Source organism: Papio anubis, chromosome 17 (genome assembly GCF_008728515.1).
Source record: "Papio anubis isolate 15944 chromosome 17, Panubis1.0, whole genome shotgun sequence".
NCBI classification, from domain to species: Eukaryota; Metazoa; Chordata; class Mammalia; order Primates; family Cercopithecidae; genus Papio; species Papio anubis.
In genome coordinates, this window is record NC_044992.1 from 31,687,211 (window position 1) to 31,711,185 (window position 23,975).

Sequence of the window (23,975 nt, forward strand, 5' to 3'; positions counted from 1 at the left end):
ATAAAAAAGTAAGCTCTCAACAAATGTGAGATATTTTTACTGGAGTCGATCAGATATGTACCAAATAACTAATCCAAATAACTCAGTGTATTGGACCCCTCTCCTGCCTCTAGAATCAGCTCTTCCAAAGGGCCTTGGAACTTCTGCCTGCGTCAGTACGGAGGGCCGGGGACTTTTTCATTCTAAGGCTACATTTCTAGTAGGTGTCATATTAGACCCATCCCATCCCAGGGTGCCACCTGATCAGATGACAGTAACTGCAGGCACCAGTGCCATGAATTATCTTTTTTCTTTTTTCTTTTCTTTTCTTTTTTTTTTTTTTTTTTTTTTTTGAGACCAAGTCTCACTCTGTCACCCAGACTAGAGGGCAATGGCACAATCTCGGCCCACTGCAGCCTCCACCTCCCATGTTCCAGTGATTCTCCTGCCTCAGCCTCCTGGGTAGCATGGATTACAGGCATGCGCCACCACGCCTAGCTAATTTTTGTATTTTTAGTAGAGGTGGGGTTTCACCATGTTGGCCAGGCTGATCTCAAACTCCTGACCTCAGGTGATCCACCCACCTCTGCCTCCCAAAGTTCTGGGATTACATGTGTGAGTCACCACACTAGGCCAATTATCTTGTCTTTTAGCCATCCCTACTCTCTGGTCAGTCCCATTTTAAAAGCAGATACTTGATTTATCAGTGTTCACTATAGAAAGTAGTTGACCACATTGGACTTGGCAGACATTTCAGAAGACGTAGTGTTGGTTAGAATGTTCTGCATCCCACATATTTTTAAAATCTGCAATTTAGAGAGAACTTTACCCAGTCCAGCCCTAGGGGTAGATGGATGCACCCTACTGACCCAGCTCATTGCAAGGCCATGGAAATAGGAACTGACAGTGTTGCCCCAGGAGGCTGGAGAAGTGACACACACATGTGTTGTGTGGGCCTCCCAAGTCCCTTTCCCAAACCTGAGATTCTCTGATTCTCAGTGAAAAGTGAGCCTCCTTTATGGGTCCTGGGTTAGCCACCCTGTTCCTGTCCTAAGCAAACCCGGAGGTCGTGTGAGCTGAAGATGCTACCTTCACAGGGCTAGCGTGGCTCATAGCCCCATAGGTCACATTCCCTGCTTCCCTACCACACACAACCACCAAGATGCTTTGATCTTTCCATAGAATCTTCTCTCCTTTTCCTACAGCCACTCTATCAGGCAAATTGGTATTTACCCCAGATACCCAGGAAGGGTTACAGTCTTTCGGCCTCCTGAAAGTACGAATTGCTCTCCTCTCCAGGATCCCCAGTGCGGCCGCCCATGAGACCCAGTGTTCGTCTTTAATTTTTTCCTCCGAGCCTTACCTCTCCAACTTCCTGGGTCCCCTTCTCAAGACGGGCAAGGGTGATTCATCGGTGCAAGCCATAGCTTCTGGCTTTGTCTGGCTCTCTTGCCAAAGTCTCTAGGCTTCTCTGGGTAATATCCCTGATTGCCCACTGCTCCTAAAATTTCCCCTCTCTCTGCAACACCAAGTTCCTCAGCAAACGCTGTCACCCAAGCAACTTAGCCGGGACCTAGGGCCTTTCCTCTGCCTTATCTAATCGGGCCCTGGAGTTTTCCTCCTTCTATAGCATCTACAGAAGTTCTCTCAGTGTCTTCTCTTAATGACCTCATCAGTGGCCCAATGTGTTCTTTCTGTGGGCGGGGCAGACAGGCTCTGTGGGTATCTGCCAGTTTCTTCCCCAATAGGCTGGAGAAAAATCAGAGACATGTTTCCTATCCTCAAAGAGATGAAAGCCCCAGAGGAGGCCACCATATTGAACGGTGGGTCTGTTTCTCTCTGACTTCTACCCCCAGCTTCCCACTGGGCCTCCCTAGCTGAGCTGGACCAAGTGGAAGTCAGGAGTGCTCCCCTGCCCACAGGGCATGGTCTTCCTAGGATGCAGAGGCAAAGCTAGAACTCCCCAGTACCTAATGCCCTGATTGCTGAGGGTGGGAGAAAGTGTCCCCAGAGGCACAGGGCCACCAAATAGAGGGCCCAGTCCCAGCAGCAGGTCACAAGCATCCCTGCTTGGAACAAGAGGGAGCAGCTGCACCAGCGAGACTGTGGTATAGCCGGTGGCCTCAGCAGGGGTGGCGGTGTTGGTGTTGCTATTTGTGTCTCGATTCAGTGTCGGATTGCCTATTCCTAGCTATTTTCCACTGGCAGAAGAGGCCAAATCTGAGAGTCCTTTCAGTTCCCAGCACCAAGCTCCTGCTATTGGGAAGAATGTGTGTGTGGGCGGGGGGAGGGGTTTGTTTCCCCCTTTTTGTTAGGATTTGAAGCCCTCATCAAGAAATGGGGGAAGCCTGTGACCCTGGGCAAGTGCCTTTCCCTCTCTGGGCCAGTTTCTTCCTCTGTGACACAGTGTCGGGAGGAGGAGCTAGTAAATGTAGTAATTGTTGGCCTCCTGTAACTCTGATGTCCTGGCTGCTGTAGGGAGCACTGGGTGTCTCTCATTTACTCCTCTCCACGGTAGCAGTGGCCACACCTCCCATGGGACTTGTACACCTCAGACTCTGCCTGCCACATAAATGTCCTCTAATTGTCAGAGCACTGCCAGGTAGACCTTCCCCTCTCCAGTTTACAAAGGAAGAAACGAAAGATTTGAAGTGAGATTACAACTAAAAGATGTGGGATTAAAATAAGATGTCTGGGAAGAGGTTCCAGTTATTAAGATCCTGCTGGTCTCACCTGGTCTGAAGAGTTAGAGTTTTATCAGTTATTCTCACCTTTTATTCAGAATAAGCAAGGATCCAGCAGAGGAAGGGGACTGTCACTGGCAGGCCCTGCCTTGACTGCTGTCTCACTTCCCTGCTCAGAAAGTGCCCAGGCCTGCACATTACCACCCAGGCTCCTTGCTGTCGTGTTTCTCTTGCAGGCCTTCCCCACCTTCCCCTCCAGCCTGACCTCCCACCTCCCCTTCTGCAGCAACCTCTGCATATTTCATCTCCTCCGCCTTCATGCAAACATAGGATCCCAGCATCCCCAGTACGCACCCTGTTCCCCTGGCCCTGGTGCATGTTGGTCAACCCTCAGGAGACCGGTACCCTCCCATCCTGCCCAGTCGTCATCTTAGGCCAAGCTCAAATCTCACCTCCTCTGTGTTGCTTTCCCTGACCGTGAAGCCAAATGTGTGCAACTCTCTCTGTCTCTGAATTTCTGCACCACCTACTCGCTGGATACTTGGACCTGGGCAAAGAGTGTATGCTGCCTTTTCCATTAACTTGCTCACCAGTTCCCTTTGTTCTGCCATTGGAAAAGGTCCAGCCCTGGTGGTCCCTTCAGCCCCTCCCTCACCCATACTCCCACGAGTGTCTTGACCCACTACTGGTTCTTTGAACTGAGTCTGAATCATCTTTGTTATCCCCAACCACCAGCCTTCTCCCTGCCCAGCAACCAGCACTGGAAGGAGAGCCAGGCTGAGCCTCAGTTAATGTTTGTTGAGTGACTGGATGGGTTTCTGTGGCCCCTGAGAGGTAAATGAAAGCCAGTCAAAGCAATGGGAATCATTATTGATTAAAAGTCACACTTGTTAGTTTCCGGCCAGGTCTCAAATCTGATTCTGGGTTGATCATTTTCCCCACCCCACCTTTGTCACTAAGGCTACTGGAGGCCCCACCAGGGGCAGAGCTGTAATGGGAGTTTGGGCTGAGACTGTCCTCTGCATATTTCTTAGTTGTCTAAAGTCACCTTTCAACTCTTTCACCAAGGCACAGTGATTCCTGTCAACAAGGAGGAAGTGCCAGTGTGACCTCTGTGACCCTTCAGAGTCCCCTCTCCAGGTGCTGCCCCAACATGAAATCAGGAATTACTGTGGCAAGGCACAGGCTTGGACTGAGGGGCTGGGGGAGGGCTGTTGGACCCCCAGAGCATGGGCTCTCCTCTGGAAGCATTAACAGAGGTAAATGGTTAACAAAAGGGAGGATTTCTCCCTGTTCCTCCTCCTCTGCCACAGTATTGACTTTTAACCACTGACCTTTCTGTGAGGTGTGAGATTCTGAACAAAGTTGAACGTGGTCATGGATGGTTAAATTCCCACCTTTCCCTTCGGCCCCTGCCTCTGCCCTCTGCCTTCTCGAAACATGGCCCGAGATGTGGAGGCCACCCCCTGGATGTGGTGGCCGCTAAGAGAAGGAGACACACTTGCTCACAGAAAATGAAAGTTGGCCATGACCCTCTGACCCTTTAGGAATCCAGAGCCTTGGCTCCTAGAAGCCACTGAGCGCTGTAGTAAGAAGGCCAAGCCAAGCCAATCTGATTGAACTTAACAGAGAAGTGAAGTTCCCTAGCAGAAGAAGGCATTTTGGAGCACCCATCCTGGAAACAGCTTCCTAGCCTCGGCCTTCTACTTATTTCTTCCTGCCCACTCCTCCTTCCACCCCACCCCGCCCCCAGGGACCTGCCAGCCCACTGCATAAGACATTTTTTAATTTGCTAGCAAAATCCCCCAGCACCAGGCTTCGCAGCCCTCCCCCGTTACCCACATATTTTTTTATGGGGTATAGCCCGCTAGCTTGCAGTTCCACCCCTCTGCACCCTTCATTGAGTTTTGGGAGAAGCACCATCCGGTCGTGTCATTTGTTCAGGATGACTTTTCCATTCCGTGCCCACTGTGTTCGTTTTCCTGGAATGTTCCCATCATCTCCTGGCTCCCGTTGGCCAGGGCCAGCATGCCGTCTCCACGCTGTTGTGTGTGACGGTTTGGTGCTGACCCAAGGGGTGGGCTGGAGGAGTATGAGCCTGGGCTGGGTCCTTGGAAAGCCTGGAGTTTCTTGGTTTCATGCATTATCCATCCCGGACCACTGAGAGCTGAATAGGAGCATGCAGTTAGCGCCCTTGAGCTGGTCTTTGTGACCTTTCCCTAAGCAGCCCAATCACACACTGCCATGCAGCTTTGAAGTTCAGACCTGGTTTCCAAATCCACAGAAGCTGAGAGGAGAAAGAAAATCTGAGTGGTTACCCAAGATGCCGGCTTTGTCTCTACATCCTTCCCTACCTCAGCCCTGTGCGGCAGGCAGGAGTGTAGGAACTCAGGCAGCTGGACTGGGGAGGAGGGAGAGAAGGAAGGATGATACCAGTTTAGGCTAGTGAGAAATCTGTAAAAGCCTAGATGTGCTGTGCCTGGGAACAGACCATGAACACCCCCACGAAGCTCTCAGTGGTCAAACCAGATTTGGGTATCGACTCACTTTGATCTCAGCTCTTCCTGCTCTCTTAAAGGTCCAGTTTGTGATCCTCTTTAAAGGAATATTTTATTTTCAATACAGACACAGCCCTTGATGTAGCAGTAAAAACCTTCCCCCCCGAGAGACACGTGGCTGTGAAGTGTTTTGGTATGTAACATCCTATCTTTGCCTACATGGAAGGGGTTATCCCATTGCTTCTTTTGTCCCTCAAGAGGGTGCTCTCCCTAAGCCCCCGTGCCCAGGCCCAGGAGCACTCTAGGGAGGGCAGGGGTCAACTCAGATGGGAGATCCCTTCTGGCAGGGGACTGGTTTGGGATGGGGAGCGGCTGTCATCCTTCACCCAACAAGAGTTTCTTTGAGAACGCTACTCCCTGCCCCCCACTTTGAAGATGGAAGTCAAATTTTCGGACTCTGCTGTGCAGAGCAGAGAGGTCACTAGGCTCTAATGCATTTACCATTGACTGCCCCTCTTGTAGTGCGTCTATTAGTGAGTAATTTGATTTGTACCTATTCATTTGCAGTCCCTGCAGGAGCCTGGAGCTGGCCCCTAGTATAATTGGTGCTGTCTCTATTTTTACATCATTAGATTAGCCCCGACTCCTGGCCACTTGTTGTCTGCGCTTGTCTGTCCATTTATACAACCTAATGTAACACAAAATTCATTACTGATCACATTACTTTCAACTCTGAAGCCAGCCTTGTGATAAACATTTGGTTAACCCCTTCCTACCCACGGGAGGGCTGACAGAACAAATGCACTTCCACCCGACAGGCAAATCAATATCTTAATACACCAAAGTGGAATTGCATTTCTAGATTTGTTATTCCTCCTGGAGGAGCAAATGGAAAGGCTCGCCTGAGCCAGCTGAATTGAATAATGAATAGAGCCCCGGCACCAGCAGCCAGTCTGCGAGCACAGCACAAAGGCAGACCGGCATCAGCCCGGCCTTTTCCATCTGGACGGGCGGCGGCACCACCACAATTAGCTGAGACCATGATCCTTTCCCAGCCACGGCGTGTGGGCTTGAGACACAGGCTGGGACCCCAAAGAGGGCAACAGAGGCCATGCCCCAACACCATCCCTTTAGCTAGGCTTGGCCTAGAACACTAGATCAAGAACTGGGTGAGTTAACTTCAAACCTGGTTCACTGATGTCAAGGCTACCAGACGCTAAATGCCACCGAGAAGTTAAATCTATTACTAAACTCAGGTTTACCATCTGGAAACAAACCTAAAAAGCTCTTCCTCTTTAGAGCCAGGTCAGTGACATTGGGATTGGTTGGTTCACACCAACTTGTGTGTGTGTGCCTGTGCCCAGGGCCAGCATTCTTCGGCACGCAGATGCCATGTGTGCCTGTACATGGTTCTGGTTCTCTGGTAGGGTTGCTGTGAGCAACATGTGGGACTCCAACACGGGAGCTGGCCAGGAGTCTTAAAGGGACCTCAACCTCAGCACAGCATTATTAATCTAGAAAATTATCTCCTACCCCCAGCCTAGTCATCCTCTCCCCAACCCCCATTGGTCTCTGGGTAGCAGCCACAGCCCCAATAAGTTATTAACTTTCAGGACAGCTTGTTTCAAAGTGAAAAATACTCCCACTTATTAAGAAACTCTCATAAAGCCTGGGGCTGGGCACGGTGGCTCACTTTTGTAATCTCAGGACTTTGGGAGGCTGAGGAGGGTGGATCACCTAGGTCAGGAGTTTGAGACCAGCCTGGCCAACATGGTGAAACCCCATCTCTACTAAAAATACAAAAATTAGCCAGACTTGGTGGCACGCGCCTGTAATCCCAGCTACTCAGGAGGCTGAGGCAGGAGAATCAGTTTTTATTTTTTGGCTTTATTTTATTTTTTCTTTTTGAGACAGAGTTTCGCTCTTGTTGCCCAGGTTGGAGTGCAACGGTGCAACCTCAGCTCACTGCAACATCCGCCTCCTAGGTTCAAGGGATTCTCCTGCCTCAGCCTCCCCATTAGCTGAGATTACAGTCACCTGCCACCACGCCCGGCTAATTTTTTGCATTTTTTGTAGAGATGGGGTTTCACCGTGTTGGTCAGGCTGGTCTCGAACTCCTGACCTCAGGTGATACACCTGCCTCGGCCTCCCAAAGTGTTGAGATTACAGGCGTGAGCCACGGTGCCCGGCCAGGAGAATTGTTTGAACCCAGAAGGAGGTTGCAGTAAGCTGAGATCACACCACTGCACTCCAGCCTGTGTGAAAGAGTAGGACCCTGTCTCAAAAAAAAAAAGAAGGAGGAGGAGGAAGGAAGGAAGGAAGGGAAGAAGGAAGGAAAGGAAGGAAAGGAAGGAAAGGAAGGAAAGGAAGGAAAGGAAGGAAAGGGAAGGGAAAGCGAAGGAAAGGGAAGGAAAGGAAGGAAAGGGAAGGAAGGAAGGAAGGAACTCTCAGAAAGCCTGTACCACAATGATTAGAAAAATTGGCATAGGGGAAGGAGAATGGAACCATTACCATGAAAGTCATAAGTGCCATGAACAGAAGATCCTTCAGTGGGAAGGGAAGTGGGGAAAAGCAGCCCTCTAGGGACCATTCTGCCTGGATTTGGATATGGGGAAGTGCTGGGCAGGAGGCCGAGGGGCAGAGGCACTGAAGCCTGAAACAGGACACCCCCTCTCACAGAGGACTGCACCTTGGACCCTGCTATCCCTTCAGCTGTCCAGAGCCCTTCCAGGCCGGAAGTGGCAAACAGTCCTGTGAGACATGGAGGTCCTGGAGATTCCTGGAGAGGGCCAGGCACCACTCAGGGCCTTGTCTATTAGACAGATTCTTCCACCATCTCTCATACCTCTCCTCCTTCGTGTACAGGGAGGGGACAGGGAGGGGGCGCCTCCTTGCAGCAAGCCCAGGGCCTCAAGGTGAGAAGTAAGAGGGGGGAAGGGCCTCACCCTGTCCTGGGCTGTAGGACCAGGCCCAGGTACCGAGAGCTCCTTGTCCCAAAGACTCCAGAATCGTAACCCTCAAGCACTTCCTGCTGTGAGGAGCTACGAAGCAAGCAGGGGTCCCCTCAGCAGGGTATTATGACAGCACCACATCCCAGCAGTGGAAGGACACTGGTGTGTCACTGAGGTGAGCCTGGGCACAGTGCTGTCTCCTCGGGTCGGGGAGACCCTTTCAGAAGGAGTCAGGGCACTAACTCCCCACCCCCACCCCCACCCCCGATGAACCCCCAGCACACTGTCTTGCTCGGCTGCAAGCCCGCAGCTTTGACCTCAGCTGTTAATCCTCTCAGGTGGGTAAATGGAACACGGGGGTGGGGGAGATCCGTGTATCCCATGCTGGCCCCAGCCCCATAAACTCTAGAAAACAGATAAGGGCACAGGCCTTTGCCTTTGCAGAATAGGATGGACCAGTGGCAGGGAGGAACACCCGTCTGCCTGTGGAATGAGAGACTGTGATTTCTTAACCTTGATGGAAAAGGGGAAAGCCACATCTTACCAAACTCTTCCGCTGCGTCGTAGGGAATTTAATTACATTTGGACATTGGAATGAGAAGCAGATGTGGCTCTGGCCTGCCGGCCAGCAGCTCTCAAAGGACAGCCGCTGTCCTGTGGTCTGCAGGGCTCAGTGCTATCTCGTCACGCTGGAGGGTAGCGCGGGGAGACCCCTTCCCAGGAACTAGGGTGGGTCTTCCAAGCTTCAGGGCTGGACTTCAGGAAACAGACAGGTCAAGGCCAGCTGCCAGCACCTAGTGCCAAGGACCAGTCTCCAAGCCCTGTCCCCTCTTCATAGCCAGGCAGAGCAGGCCTGTGTGCCGGTGCCTGAGACTCCTCCAGGCCCCTCATTGGCATCCACACAGAGCGGTGGTGTGGCAGCACCTGGATGGGCGTTCTCCATCCCAAGCCCGCCTGCCATGCCCCTCAGCACTGAGTCCACCCTAAATGGCATCGGCCAAGGCTCTGCCCCCAGGTTGGCACCGAGGAGCTGGAGCTAGGAGGGATATTTCAACCCCCCTCCTGGGGGGCCCTCCGCCTGCTAGAGACAGCAGAGGCAGCAAAGCTTATTTTTTTACCCAGAGGTCTCGCGTGCGTGTCCAGTGCGGGTTCTGCTTCTTAAAGCCCCCCACATGCTTTTCTCATTAGAGCCATACACGCCCAGTGAGGTCACTAGAGCAGACCCTCCCCTCCTGTGCCACAGATGCTGATGCAGATGAGAAGTGAAGTGACTCGCTCAGGTCATTTGGCACATCTGTGACAGAACTGAGGCCAGAGCGAAGTCTCAGCCTCTTAGCACAGTCCTCCTCCTCCCCCGGCCGTCCACAGGGAGCGGCAGGGCAGGGCTTCTCCCACATCTGGCCGATCCTCAGCATGGCTCCGGCCAGTCCTCAGACACATCCAAACTAGGGACATAGGAGCTGGGTCAGCGCAGCCTTTTCTGTCCCCTTGTATAGCATGTGGTGACCGCATGTACTCTGCCTTGGTCAGGGTTTCAGGTTTCACTAACGTAGTAGGCACTGAGAGGGTCCCCGGATGTGGGGTGCAGTCGAGGTGGTCTGGGTGGGTGATCTTCTCCTTTCAAGCCAAGACCTGGGGAGGCGTGGGTAAGGTGGCTTTACTGGGAGTGAGGTGTGGCAGCCTTCTTGGGGGAAATGGCCCCAGTCCCCACCAGGCCAGCACACCCTGTGGCTCAGACCTGCCCATGCCACCACTCTTTAGTCGTTCAAAGGCTGCAAAGGAGAACCCGCGCCGGGCTGGAAGCTCTGCCTGGAACTCCAGTGCCCTCCCCACGACACACACAGGCACCGTCAGCTATACAGGAGAGGCGTGGCTGCAGTAAGGGACAGGCCCCTTCCAAGTCCTCCTCAGTCCTCAGGGCTCTCTCCTCCCCAACCTTTCCCACCTTCATTCTCCCTTCCCCAGCATTGCAATACACATCTCTCCCGGCATCTGCCCCTGTCCCAGCTGGCACCCGCAGGTGTCTGGGGCTCTAACCTGTCTCTCAGCCCCGCTCATGGCATTAAGGCCGCAATGGCTTGCTCTCATGAACGGGGCTTCCGGGGGCCTGAGAAGCTTTCCTCTGTGGGTCCTGGAGGGAAGGGGAATGGCTGGGGGAAGGTGACATGCCCGTGCCCTCCCTGGTTGCTCGGGTGGAAGCTCAGGCACAGAGAGGGCCCGCTGCCTACCTGACTTGCAGTGTCCTCAGCCCTCACCCTAGCTAGGTGTTGGTCATGACTTTCACCTTCTGGGGCGGTGGATGTCTGGCGGCATCTGAGGTCTCTCATCCTCAGGTCTCCCAGCAAACCCTGCTGCGGCTTTAAAGCACCTGTGCCTGGCCCCAGTGGCCAAGGGCAGCAGTTCCAGGCATCCTGAGTCAAAAGCACCAGAGATTTCCCTTCAGTGTTTGGAGCTGGTGAGGGCTGGGTGCAGGATACGCCATGCGGTCCTGCTTCATTCTGACAGCATTCTGGATCTCACTACCTGAGGGGTCAGAAACAAAAGCTGGGCAAGGAGGAGAGAAAGCATGTTCCTGGGAGCCTGTGTGTGGAAAGAGACTCCAGCCAGGAAGGAGGCCATGCCGGCCCCCAGGCCCCAGCACTCAGGCAGGAGCTCTCAGGAGCCCAGGCTGTGTTGCGGGGAAGGCACCAGTGCATGAGGTGCCTGGGCCAGGCGGTCTGTGCTCAAACTTAGGCATGAAGCCCCCGAGATAACAGCAGGCCAGAGTGAGCCCTGCCTCTCACCTGCTCCCTGGTGCCTGCAGCCCAAGCCAGGGTTCCTGTTAGCAGAAGCAGAGGAGTCTTTTCATCCTCAGCTTCCAGAAGCTGCCCTCCTTCCTTCCTCCAGCATGCCTGGGAAGGGAACAGAAACCCCTGCCAGAGGAGAAAGGGGACTCCCTTCTCAGTCCCTGCTAGCCCAGCCCCCCATCCTCCCAAGCGCTCACTGCTGGTGGGCAAAGAGGACTCCTGGTCTGTGGGCATGGCAGCCTGGCAGCCTGTGAGCTCTGAAGCCTTAGGGAGGAACCTGGTGGGGAGGGGAGCCCCACACTGCTGGGTGAAGCCTGGCAGGGCGGGTGGTGGGGAAGAGGGAAAGCGCAGGGGAGCCAGGAAGCCTGGGAGGTGGGTACACTGAGTGCAGTGGGAAGCAGGGCTGCCTTTAACTGCTGCACTTTTCACCTCCTAAAAAGTGCCCTGGGGGCTGCGGCTGGCTCCATCCCAGAGTGTGGTCTCTGACAAGGCTGTCAGGGGTTTAGAGCCAATCTCAGCCAACTCCTTCTCTGTCGTACAGAGCAGGCCCCCGCCTCCTCAGCCACCCTCTGGAAGAGACAGCAGTTGTTTTCAGGCACAGGACTGGTGTAAGACAAACAGCCCCGAGCCATGTCTGCCTGGGCCACCACCTCTCCAGGTGCCAGCGCCAGCACCAGGAAGCTGCCAGCCCTGCTCAGCCCCACACAAGTTGGTCAAGTCTTCCCTCCACTCAGCCTCTCTCTCTCCAAGCCTCATTTTGCATAGCCAGTCCTGTTTGCAGGACATAACGGCCCTGTGTGCAGGCCCCTTGCTGACCAAGTTGATCCTTGGGGCAGACCCCATGTGGTCCATTTACTGAACTTAGAGCAGTCACGTGACCCACTGGTCTCCTCTTCACATGTCCCATCAAGGGAAAATGCAGAAAATGCCTGACCTCCTAATGAGAGGTCCTCCCCAACTATGTACCTCACTCCCCATTCAGGAACCCCCAGGCAGAAGGGGACTGAAGCTGTTGGTTGCAAACCTCCTCAAAGCCAGGCACTGGGCAAGCGCGGGCAGCTCGGCTGGCTGCTGTGTGCCGCGAAGCCATCCGCTCCCCTGGGCCACCAGCAAGCCCAGCCCCAGCAAGGGTCTTAACCACAGTCCTTGCTGATGTGGGAGAGCTGAGAGGTGGATGCAGAAGGGAAAAATCGATGCATGTCAACAGGGTTGGAAATTTATTTTCCATCTTGGAAGAGGGTATTTGCAAAGAGACGAGGAGGGAAATGAAAAGCTGTAAACACATATCTGCCATCTTCCTCCCTGGGCCATTTCTTGATTAAAAAGAAAGAATCCTTCCCAAACTCCAGTGGAAGCCAAGCTGATGAGGACCTGGATGGCAGAGACACCTGCTGGGGAGGGAGGCTGGAGAGGGACCCTGTAGTCCTGTGGATCATCACAATGACTAATCCGATTGCAGCAATAATAGTAACTCACATTTGCTGACTGGAAGCGTTAAGCACTTTGTGATGCACTCTACATGCATTATTTAATTTCATTCTTAGAACCAGGCCATGACACAGACATTGTTAACCTCATGTTCGGGAACCTGAGGCACAACGATTCGAGTAGCTTTCCTAAAGTCTCCCAGGTAGCAAGTGGCCGGGGGCTGTGCTCTTAACCACTTCCCTAAACGCCTCCACCAAGCTGGGCAGACACTGCCCCTCTGCCTTCTCGGGTTCTCCGAGTTGTGGGGATGGACTGGCTGGGGGAAACATCCTCATCCTCCCGCTCACTGCTGGAAGCAGGCAGAGCTGTGGGTGCAGGGTCAGACTGGACCCTAAGGTCTCATCCTACTCCCACCAGGCAGCGTGGGTGGAGAAATGCAGCCAGGGCTCAGTCACAGTGCTCTGCCAGTCCCTTCAGTGGGCAGCATCAATGCTCATGTACAGAGCCGTGGACGCTGCTCCTTTTGTGGTGGCAGAAGTGCCAGAGCTGCCCAAGGCTGAACCAGGGGCCCCAGGCAGCCTCTTCCTAAACACATGCAGAGCACTGCCCTCCCTGGCCCCACTCAGGTCCCTGGACTAGGGCTCAATGCCCCTGCTTCCAGAAGCCAGAGGAGCTTTTCTCAGGGCCTTTGATTGGCCAGACGTCCAGCTTGGAAGAGATCCAGAGGACACCAAGCCCGCAGCAGGACTTCCTCACTCTTTTGTTTTGTTTTGTTTTTTGAGATGCCAGGCTGGAGTGTAGTGGCACAACCATAGCCCACTGCAGCCTGAGCACCTGGGCTCAAGGGATCTTCCTGCCTCCCGAGTAGCTGGGACTACAGGCACATGCTACCACGCCTGGCTAATCTTTTAATTTTTGGACACGGTTTTGCTGTGTTGCCCAAGATGATCTTGAACTCTTGGCTTCAAGTGATCCCCTTGCCTTGGCTTCCCAAAGTGTGGGATTACAGGTGTGAGCCACTGCACCCTGCCTGACTTCACCTCCGACCTGCTGCTGGGCGCCCTGGTTTGGCCTCCCCAACTTTCCCTGCATCTCACACAGGCCCTGTGCCCTTCGCATTTCACCCCTCCCGGGGAGTCTGCTGCCCACCAACTCACAGCCTGGCAAAGGGACCACAACACTGCACTGTGGGCGGGGGGGCAGGAGCCATGCTGCATGACCCAGCTCAGGAGTAGGGTGAGGTGTGGGCAGCTGTGCCCTTGCCTCCTCACAGAGAGCGACCCCAGCCCATGCCATCTCCCTGGGCACACGCTCCCAGGTGACCAGGGTTGCTTCTCTCTAAAAAGGCCAGCCCCCTCTCTCCGCCCCCTCTGACACCTCTGAGTTTGGATGGGCTCCATATGGAGTGGGGCAGCGTGTGGATCCAGCTTGCTTTTTTTTTTTTTTCACCCTGAGAACAGTAGTGCCAAGGATCGAGCTGTCTCATCCTTCACTTGTTTCACGAGAGCAGAGGCACCTTTCCTTCAGGTGCTACTCATTCATCATCCCCCTACCCCTGGGGCCTGTCTATCCTGGCCCAAGGCATAGAGGGGCAGCTGCGGGTAACAAGCGCATTTCCAATATGAGCCAACAGGAATGGCTCTCCAGCATGGGCATGGGAGCCGGTCTTAGTGATGCCGGAGCTGCCAGCACCCTGTGGCCCACACCAGCACCCATTCTTTCTTGGGGGATGGGGGAAGGGGATGAAGAACCAGGGCTAGTGGCTGCTTCCTTTTCCTTGGTTTTGCTCTCTGCAGCGTGGGTATATAGCTCCCACCGCCCAGGGAAACCACATCCCTGGAGAATGCAAGGTCACAATGAGGTGACTGGGTCTAGCTGCTTGCCTGAGAGCCACTCCTCCTCTCCTGCCCTACTTCGGGGCCTGGAGAACAAGCTCTTTTAGAGCTTTTCTCACTGACCAGAATCTCCACACCTCTAAGTGGGGAGGTGGCTGGGGACACTTTCCTTATTTCCTGCCACAGAGCCCCCAGCACTCCCTTCCGGGCCCTGGCAAGTTCCTCATGGACTTCCCCCACAGGTCCACCTCAGCCACAGGACAGCTGCCCAGACCTGGGGGTCTTGGGAGTGGGGGAGGAGGGCAGCAGCCAGGAGTTGGGCCACTGAGTCAGAAGGTCCAAGGGCGCCCCTAAAAACTGCAGTCTATCTCCCTGTCCTCTTCCGGCAACCCACCCGCATGGGACCCCATCTGGCACTGCATGGGCCGTAGGTCCCCACCCCTCCCCCTTCCTAAAACTGTTCCTCATGCTGAACCTGTGACTCCTCTCCCCCTCCCCCACACTGAACAGAGTCTTGGCCCCCTCTGTCACAGCAGATCCATCTCTGCGACCTCCAAGACCGACTGGTCCCCAGCCCCTACACATGCATGTCACTGTCCTCCTTGACTGCAAGCTCCCCTCCTCACAGTGTGCCCCCGCACCTCCTGACACCTCTCCACCTGCTTGCAGAGATCAGTGTACTTCTCAATCGTTGTCCATATCTTTTCCAAAAAGATTCCTCAATGCTTTTCTTTTCAAAAGGGAAAAAAAAAGGAAAAAAAAAACAATGCCAACAGCCCAGCGTCCGTGAGCAACCCAACAGTAACAAAGCATGCGTTCGGGATGGAGGAAGGTAAGGCCACACATTTCCGTTTGCCGCTTGCTCCTAGGGCTGGGCGGCCGGGATGACTTGGAGTGGGGAATCTGAGCAGCCTTCCTCCCCTCCACTTCCCACACACACCCCTGCCTGCAGGGGGAGGAACAGAAGGGGTCTGAGAGGAGGCATGGAGAAAAGCGCCCACAAAGCTGCCCTGGGGCCAGCAAGCCACCGTTTCTTTCACTGTTAGTCTGTGTTGAAGAATGGGCCCCCACCTCCCCTTACCACATCTTTTATTCATTCATTCATTCATTCATTCATTCATTCATTCATTCATTCATGCTAGAAATGTTTAGGGCACCCATGATTTTCCAGGCCACTAGGGATACAGAGATAAGGCACAGAACCCCCCTGAGGGGGTCTCCTCTAGATGAGGAGACACATGGGAGGGTGAGGGGGCCTGGGCTAGGAGTCAGCATAGTGCAGGGTGGGGTCTGGCAGGCTCTGTGAGGGGGCAGGACGGGCTCACAGAGGAGTGGATACTGGTGCTAAGCTTTGGAAGATGAGTAGGTGTTCTGGGGCCCAGGGAGCCAGTGTAGGGCTTTTTAGAGCAATTTACATGAGCACAGGCCCAGAGGCCTAGAACCACCTGGATGGGTCCAAACACCACACAGCTTCATCACTTTCATGTCTCAGACATAATAACGGGTACCACTAGTGAGGGGTTGGCAGCAGGTCATGGGAAGGCCATTTCATAGTGCTGGGGAGTTCAGAGCTTGCCCTGGGAACTGTTAGGAGTGGTTGAAGGCTTTTACGCAGAGGAAAAGCAAGATGAGGGCCGTGCTGTAGACAGCCCACTCTGGCTTTGGCACAGGGCGGGTGACCTGGAGTCAGGAGACCGAGGCGCACAGTGCAGGCTTAGCCAGGGCAGAGGTAGAGGAGGGAGAAGTTCAGCAGAGCCTTGGTTACCCTGGGATGCAGGGACGAGGGAGGAACGCTGCCCCCATCCATCTTACCCAGGCCTAACTGACAAAGGGAAAGTTCGAACAAGGCACTCGGGCAGTCCCTGGCCCCCAAGAACAGCACATTCATCTTGTAAGCCCCCGGGCGGCTTTCCCTGCACTGTGGTGTGATGGGCTGGGGTGCGTCCATGAAGACTGATTGGTGGGACCACCGAAGCTGCTGGGGTATTTGCTGGGGGCCTATGCCAGGGGACGGTGGGGGTGCCATGCCTGGGCCTGGGCTCCCGTTTCCTGGCTTCCTTGGCAGTGTGGACATAGAGGCATTTTGCATCAAGGCTGTTGAAGCTGTCCCTGAGCTGTAAAAAGGGGCCAGCCTTCCCCATCCTGGTGGCCCTGCCTGCTTCTTCCTCGGGGGCCTTCTTCCTTAGACCTGGCAGCCCGATCCTAAGGAAGCCCCTGCTTTTCTTGCTCCTGCCGGTGCTCTTCTCCCGCCCGCCTGGCCCTGCTGTCAGCGCCCCCTAGTGCCGGGCCGGCCGCGCATGAGGGCGGTGGTACCTCAGAGATCGCCCACAACTCGGCTTGCTTGTGGGGAAAGAAGACAACAGAGGGGGCTCTTGGAATCTGGAGCTTCCACGTAGAATCCCCAGGGTCTACTCTTGGCTTTACCACCCTCTCCATCTCATAGCACGATGGCCTGTCACCCCAAATTACGGTGATACTGAAGAAGGAGCAGGAAAAAAAGATCCTACCTGCCTTGTTTTCTATCCGTATCCAGATAGCTCTTGACTTTCCCAGGCAGCCAATGTCCCTTGGAGGTCAGGGACCATAGTCAGGCCCTTGGCCCCTGTCCACAGTCCCATCCCCCTACTTTCCCCAATTTGCCAAGAGGCCCTGGTGTCCCAGTGAACTGCCCCACCGAGACCCAGGCCACAGACGCGGCTGATGGATCCCAAGGGCCCCTCCCCCGACAAGGCCCAGGTGCCTGCCTCCTCCCCACTCCACTCTGTGGCCGCTGCAGGCCTGCAGAGAGTGGGGGTCAGTGGCTCGTTCCTGGCTGGCTGGTGCTGGCCGGCCCAGGAGTGAAGGCCATGACCCCTTCATTCCCTAACCAGAGCCAGCTGTACTGCGCGTGTGGTGGCAGGAGGCCTGGGAGCGGTTGCAGGCTGAAGACCAAGGTCTCAAGCCAGACCAGATGAGTGCAACGTTTGTGCACATCTTGCTCTTTCAAATGACTGCTTTGAAGTCCTGCACTCCTGGGTGGACAGGCCAGACCCCCTCAGTCACAGGCAGGCGTTCCTTGGAGAAGGTTGCAGGTCTACATATCTTGGCTTGGGGCAGACACCAGAGACTGCGCAGTATGTCTGTGCCCACGTCAGAGCCCCGGGGGAGCCTGAAAGGGAATCGGAACTGGCCACCTTCAGAAAGCCAAGAAGTCATTGGTTCTTCCTTACACTCAGCAAGCAGGGAATTCCGTTCCCAATCCACCTACCCCAGGACCTGACTTGGGTCCAGAGATGGTAGGACAGTTGAGGGGCCCATAGCTGAATGAGATGGGTCAAGCTGCCACATCTGAGATGGCGTACAGGGCCAATATGGATGTGCAGGGCCAAGGAGGCAGAGGAGGAGGAGGGCAGGACTCCCTGCCTGCCCTTCAGGTTGATGCTGAGGGGCATCCAGGAGACTTGGGGCCCAAGAGGAAAGGAGAAAGGAGGCACCTCAGGCAAACAGGGGCCCTCTCTTCACTGGAGAAGGCCCCGCTTAAACCAGGCATCCTCTCCCAGGGAAACAGGACACTTGCCAGGAGGTGCCAAAGATGAGCCAAGACCTGGCCATCAGGCGGACTGTGTGGGTGAGCATGAGTGAACGAGTGAGTGGCAAAGCCAGGCAGAAGCTCCAGGCACAGGCAGGGTAGGAGAGAGGTGGGGACAGATCAGGCAGGGGCGCTGCAGGCCCTCTGGTGTCCTGGCTTCTCCCCACCTGCCTCCCCTGTAGAGCCAGGACAGGAGGCACTGTGGAGTTGGGGGCATGCTGGCTGAGCATGAGTGTGTGCAGGTGCGGGTACAGGCCTCGTGAAGAGCTGTGTCCTCCACACCCATTGTCAGGGTGGCCGTGCTTTGGGCCTAAAGGGCTTCCCGCAATAGGGAGACCGTGCTCTCACACCGGAGTCTGCCAGCCAGGGGGCTTTCCCTCCCCTGGCTGAGCCTTCCTGTGACCTGAGCTGCTCCCTGCCCATCCAGGGAGCAGTGGGGATCCGCCTGTGGAAGGACACAAGTGAACCCAGAATGGTGCCTCAAGGCAGGCAGCCTGGCCCAGATGGTGCCCCCACTCCCCAGGCCCAACTCTAACCAGGCCTGGCCCTCTCCTGTGTCTTGCAGAACTTCAGCGAGAGGGAAGCATCGAGACTCTGAGTAACAGCTCAGGCTCCACCAGTGGCAGCATACCAAGAAACTTTGATGGCTACCGATCTCCGCTGCCCACCAATGAGAGCCAGCCCCTCAGCCTCTTCCCGACTGGCTTCCCGTAGGTACCAGCAATCTGCTTCTGACTGGCCAGCCCCCTCCCCTGCCGGAGGAGGGGAGAAGCCCCGCTCTGGTCCTACCCTCCAGTTTCTGCTCCTCCTTCATCAACCACCTTCCCCAAGCTTAGTGACAGCAGCCACCCGTCCTACCTGGATGGAGAAGAGACCCTTCTCCAAGCACCTCGGCGCACCTGCCCTCTGCCACACCTGTCGGTGGAGGCTGTGGCCAGGAGAGACTGCAGAAGCTCGGTCCCTGTGTATGTTTGCATATGACATCCTGCATTGGATCCGCTTTTGTATTTTTTAACCATACCCACGGTGGGGCGGGGAGGGGGGCCTGGAACAGTGACCAGATCTGGGGGCCTGAGTGGGGACAGAGTTGATGGTCCACCTGGCCATCTTGACCCTGAGTGGATAGTCACAGCCTCAGCTCACGTCTGTCTGTGACACGCTGCCCCCAGCTTCCCCTGGTCAGCCCCACTCCAGCACAGGGTGAACAGAGGCCCAGAGTACTAGGGAAGGAGGAAGGGAGGAGACGCCTCTTCTTCCTCCTTTCTTTCCCCATCTGTTCATGGGAAGAGTTTGTCTTTCTTATCTTTAAGCCCCTTTACCCTGGTCCTGTACTGATCAGTGAAGGAAACCGTGGTTACTGAGGCCCTGTCAAAAAGTGCACGTCTTGTCCAATAAATCACGCTGCAATTGGTGTCTATCCCTGAGTTGCTGGGGTCAGGGTCCTCTCCAAACGCTGAGCAGAGTCCTTTGGCCTGAGTGCCCAGGATCCCAACACCCCCTTTCATGTGCAGCTTGGGGGCAGAAGGAGTCAGTGGAGGGTTGGAATAGGAAGAACTTTTGTCCTGGAATTTGGATGGGGCCTGATTTAAGCCCATTCTCCAAGCATCTTGATTTAAGTCCATTCTCTAAGCATCTTGCCTGTTACCAGAGGTAGTGAGTTCTTGGGGTGCCACAGGGTTGGACCCTCCTCCCTGGGGATCAGGGCTTGCCATGTGCTGGTGGGTTGTTGTCGGGGGGAGAGTCTGGCAAAGCCTTACCTGGGGGGTACCTTGTAATTGCTTCTCTTTTTAAACTCAGAAGATGGAAGGGTGGTCAGGTGAAGGTGGGTATCTCATGAAACCTGGCTGGAACCTTCAGATGACAAGTTCCTGATTTTGTCCCCCTGCCCCACCACCACCACTTCTGGACCTAAAGTCAGTGGCAACAAGGAAACAAGAACAGGGAGAACAAATGGTGCATTGAGCAGGAAGGAGACGAATGCTAGTCCTTTGTCCCTTTCCCTGGCCCACACTTCCCAGAGACCCCAGGGAGGCCTTGGAGAATGGAAGGAAACCCACAGAGCCAGGTGTGGTTTGGGTGAAGTTTAATGGAACAGCCATAGAAAAGTTGAGTTCACAAACAGGCCTTCCCATGCAACTGTCCAGCCAGAGCTGGGGCAGCTCCTGGGGACTCTGCCCGCCTCACACACACCCATCCCATCCATGGTGCCTGAGAGGCCTTCGTCTTCAGTACCCTTCACCAGATCAGTTGGGCATGTTGAGGGCAGAGGTGGAGGGTTGTTGAATCATACTAGGCTCTGTAAGCTAAAAAGATGATCCTGCATGGGGTGGCATAAGCCAGTCCCTCCTGCCTGGGCACCTGCAGGGAAGAAGTCACATGCCAGACTGAGGCATGCCAGGAACACTAGCCTGGCCCCAACAGTAGGGGGTGCTGGAGGAGCTGCAGCTTTTCCCCATCTTGCTGAATTATTAATGGGCCTGGCACTGCCCCTACCCCCAGCTACAGCCATGTTTCAGTCATGGGGATGAGGAGGAGCGTGCTACCAGGCTACCTGTGCATGCTGCCCATGGCCTGTCTTCCTAGGGATGGCTTCAGCTGCCCTAGGAAGCATGAGCCCCTCTGAAACCACCCCAGGACACATGAATGTGGCAGAGACCTTGCTGCCAGGGGCTCTCTCAGCCATTCAGGGAACTGGCTGGCAGCTTACAGAGTCAGGAGTCCTCCCTGGCCTGGCCCTTCCCCTCCAGCGGGGCAAAACAGCTGTGGCCTCCCCCAGGCAGGGAAAGTGGTGGGTGTAGGGCTGGACTTGCCGGCTGAGCTTGCAGGACAATCTGGTTATTCATCTGCTTGAAGCCAGGGCAACTCTTTGAGTATGTGGGGGAAGGGTGAGGATAAGAGAGACCAGATAAGCTGGCCCCACAGCGGCTGCCACTGGAGCTCAGGTTATCAGAAAGGCCCTGGGCCTGGCCTCCGGCTAATTGGGGAGGTTATGAAGCCTGCCATAGCCTGTAATCAGCTGGAAGTGAGAGCTGGGCCCCAGGGTGGGGGACCTCACTGGCCACTGGCCCCAGAGCAGCCGCTTCCTATCCTCTACAGATAACATCCAGGGCAATCTGGGACTCTCCCCCAGCCCCAGCAGACCTCATGGTGGCATCACCTGGGAGGGCATCAGACCATGAATCAAACTGTGGCTGGATCAGGGGACCTTTAGGAATCCATGTGACCTCCCGATCCTCTCAGCACTACCTGGTCAACAGGCAGCTTTTACTACGGACTTCCAATTTGATGAAGGAAAAATATCTTCATGATCTGGAAAGAGGCTGGTGGGAGCCAGCGTGACAACTGAAGGAGTGAGAGTACTGTCTGGGATGAGAAAAGGCCCGGAGGCCTGAGGCCAATTCAAGCACACAAGCTCCAACACCAGGGCCAGCCCCTCTGTAAACGAGCAGAGGCCAGGCCAGGCAGCCACCAGTCTGGAAGTGGATATGGTTTCTCAGTGATAATTTTTTATTTTCACAATTTAGGGACTCATGAAACTAGAAAGTACCTGAGAGTTCTGTTCGATCCTCATTTTTTGCAGATGACAAGCAAGCCTGAGCCCCAGAGAAGGGCAGGGCCTTGCCCAAGGTCACAAAGTCACACGCCTAGTGAGCTGATCCCTGTCTGCACCTGGCTGCTTAACAAACTGGCCAGTTCCCTTAGAGGGACCCAAATCTGAGCTGACCTCCTTGTCCTGTGCCCCTATCCCATCCAGGACGCTGACCCTGCTGACCCCCATGCGGACTCCATCAGGCTTCCTGCCCGGGCTGACTGAATTTGCAGCTGCTCCCTTGCCCCTGTGTAGTTGGAAGGCAGCCCCCTCACTGCAGACCTAGAACTGGAGGCTCTAGAGGCAAAGGGACAGTGCATCCTGTATGTCTCGAATTCAGAGCAAGAGCCCAGGGGAGGGTGGCAGCCCTGGCATCTCAGGATCACCTTGCTGTAGGAGCAGGGGTAGGCAGCTCAGCAGCACCAGCTTCTTAGGAGTGGGTTTGGACTTGCTCTCTCTAAGGTCCCAGGGTCCCATCCCAGCTCTGCCACCGGCAGGTACGTGGCCTTGGGTACATGACTGCACCTCTGGGGTTCAGGGTCCTCATGTGTAAAGGAGGGAGTAGAGGGGAGAGAGCAGCATGCCCTTCCCCGGGGCGCGACAGAGCGGAAGCAGGCAGAGAGGAAGCTGCGGATCCACAAGGCAAACCCATGGTTCCGGGGGAAGTTGACAGCCAGGCCAGGTGCCCCTTAGCAGGGATGGGGAGGGCGGAGGCGGCACAACGGGAGCCCGGATTGTGGCACGCCTTAACCACGCTGCTCCAGGAAATCCCGACCCGCTCCCAGCGAAAGCGTCTCCGAACGCGAACCCAGAGCCTGTGAGCGCGCCGGCAAGCCCCGCCCCTCTGTCGCAGGTGGGCCTGTCCTAGGGTGTCCTTCCTGCGCTCTACCCCGTCTCTCAAGCCACTCAGTCGATCGCCCCGTTCACGCTCCCGTGATCCCAGACACCCATAACCATGATCTCGCCTCCATGCACATCCAACGCACGAAGGTTCACAGACGTGCACCTCACTTCTGCGGACCAGGTGTCCCAAGCGTACAGCCGCCACCCGCGGAACCGCGGCCCGGGGCCAGTGAGTCGTCTGCAGCTCCCCGGGTTACGGGATTCCCCAGAACTCTGGGAAAGTTACCCGAAGTCCATCGGGGATGCGGCCTTGTTTTTCGGCCGCGTGACCTCGCCCTCAGGTGCAGAACGACGCCCTTCCCGGGCCCACAGCTGCCAGGCTGGGCCTTGCCATCCCATGCGCCGGGGAAGACCAGGGACCGGGCCACACAGGCCGTGGCTGCAGAGGCGCTTCCGGGGCCACCCCGCGACCATGAGGGAGTCGAGCCGCCGGCTCTCCCCGCGTCCCCCTCCCCATCCTAGCCAGTTGGCCCGACCCTGCACGGGATAATTGGGACGGGAGGGAGGGGACGGGCGGGCTGCGGCTCCAGAGAGACTGCGCGCCTGTCAGCGGCAATTTGTTTAAGTGGACGGGACGGGACGGGCCGCTGCGGGCTGGGGTCACCGAGGCCGCGGCCCCCACCCCAGCCAGACCTGGGACCGCGGGGGAGCCCGGCCCGGCCGCTAAACGGGGCTGGCTGGCGCCAGGGCTCCGGGAGGTGCGGTCCGGCGGGGAAGCCGTGATGGGAAGCGACTCTGTCCAGGGAGTGTCCTTCACCCCCTTACTCCCCACGTCCAGGCAGGGACCGACGCGCCCGGCGGCACCCTCCCAGCGGGCCCATAGCACGGGGCCACACACGTCCCCTGAGCTTAGCCTGGGCACATTCGTCTGCCACCTAGGGCTCCCAGTCTGCAGCCCGCGCCCCGACACTCGGACGCACGTCCGTAGCCGGCTCTGCCACGCGGCCGCACAGCCCGAGCTTCCTGCTGCCCACTGCCCGCGGGCTCACTCAACTCCAGCCCTGCACACAGAGAAGGAAGCGGCGGGGACCCCCTGCCACCTCGGAGGCTCAACCCGGGGAAGGCCCCAGCAATCCCCCTTAACCCTGCGAGAGGTGACGGGGCCGGAGGACGTAAGGGCAACCACGCCAGGCTCCCGACCGCGGCCCCACCCGGCCCAGGCAGTCCCCGCCCCCGCCCCCTTTCGCTGTTGCGGGAAGCGCTGGGCACACTGACCGCGCGCCACCGGCCGGAGCCCGCCCGACGCCCCGGCCGGAGACCGCCTGCGAGAGGGAGGGGCGGCCGAGCGCGCGTCCCCCGCCCGTCTGCGGGACCCGGCCGATGCGAAGTGACAGGGGCCGGAGCTTTGTTGTGGAGCCTCGGCCGCCTGGCGCCAGCCGCCCCCGCCCGCGCCCTCCCCCTCCAGCCCCGGGCGGCCCGCGAGGCGCCCCCCGGGGCCTCTTAAAGAAACACGCACACTCGGCCCCGGGGACTCCGCCAGGGACGCGGGTTCCTGGGAAGGGGGAGGGGGCCAGCCTAGGCGGGGGAGGGGCCCAGCGGGAGCCGCACGGCGCCGCTCCAGGGTCGCCCAGGCCTCCCCAGCGCCAGTTTTCGATGAGCTGGAGAGTTTGGCTGGGGGTCGCTACAGACTCTTCAGAGCGGCTGCAGCAGGACCTCAGAGTGATTGCGGGATCCTGGGGCGGGGCGAGCCGTGGGATCCTGGCCCCGGAAAGCCAGAGGGAAGGTCGGTGCCACTGTAGGTGGGGTCGCCGTCC

The 23,975-nt window shown here is 56.5% G+C and overlaps 1 protein-coding gene across 8 annotated transcripts in view; it reads left to right on the plus strand.

Annotated features, from left to right (window-relative positions):
• BCAS3 (BCAS3 microtubule associated cell migration factor) overlaps positions 1 to 19,146 on the plus strand; it is a 704,563-nt gene extending 685,417 nt beyond the window's left edge. Inside the window, exons 25-27 of one of the 8 annotated variants that reach the window (XM_017950665.3) lie at positions 5,289 to 5,354; positions 14,903 to 14,993; positions 18,295 to 19,146. In XM_017950665.3, the coding sequence (XP_017806154.1) occupies positions 5,289 to 5,354; positions 14,903 to 14,993; positions 18,295 to 18,331 (194 nt within the window). In that variant the 3' untranslated portion in view covers positions 18,332 to 19,146. The remainder of the gene's footprint in view (positions 1 to 5,288; positions 5,355 to 14,902; positions 14,994 to 18,294) is intronic. The other 7 variants (XM_017950667.3, XM_017950664.3, XM_017950672.3 and 4 more) reach the window with 7 other exon arrangements.
• Positions 19,147 to 23,975: the final 4,829 nt, after the last annotated feature.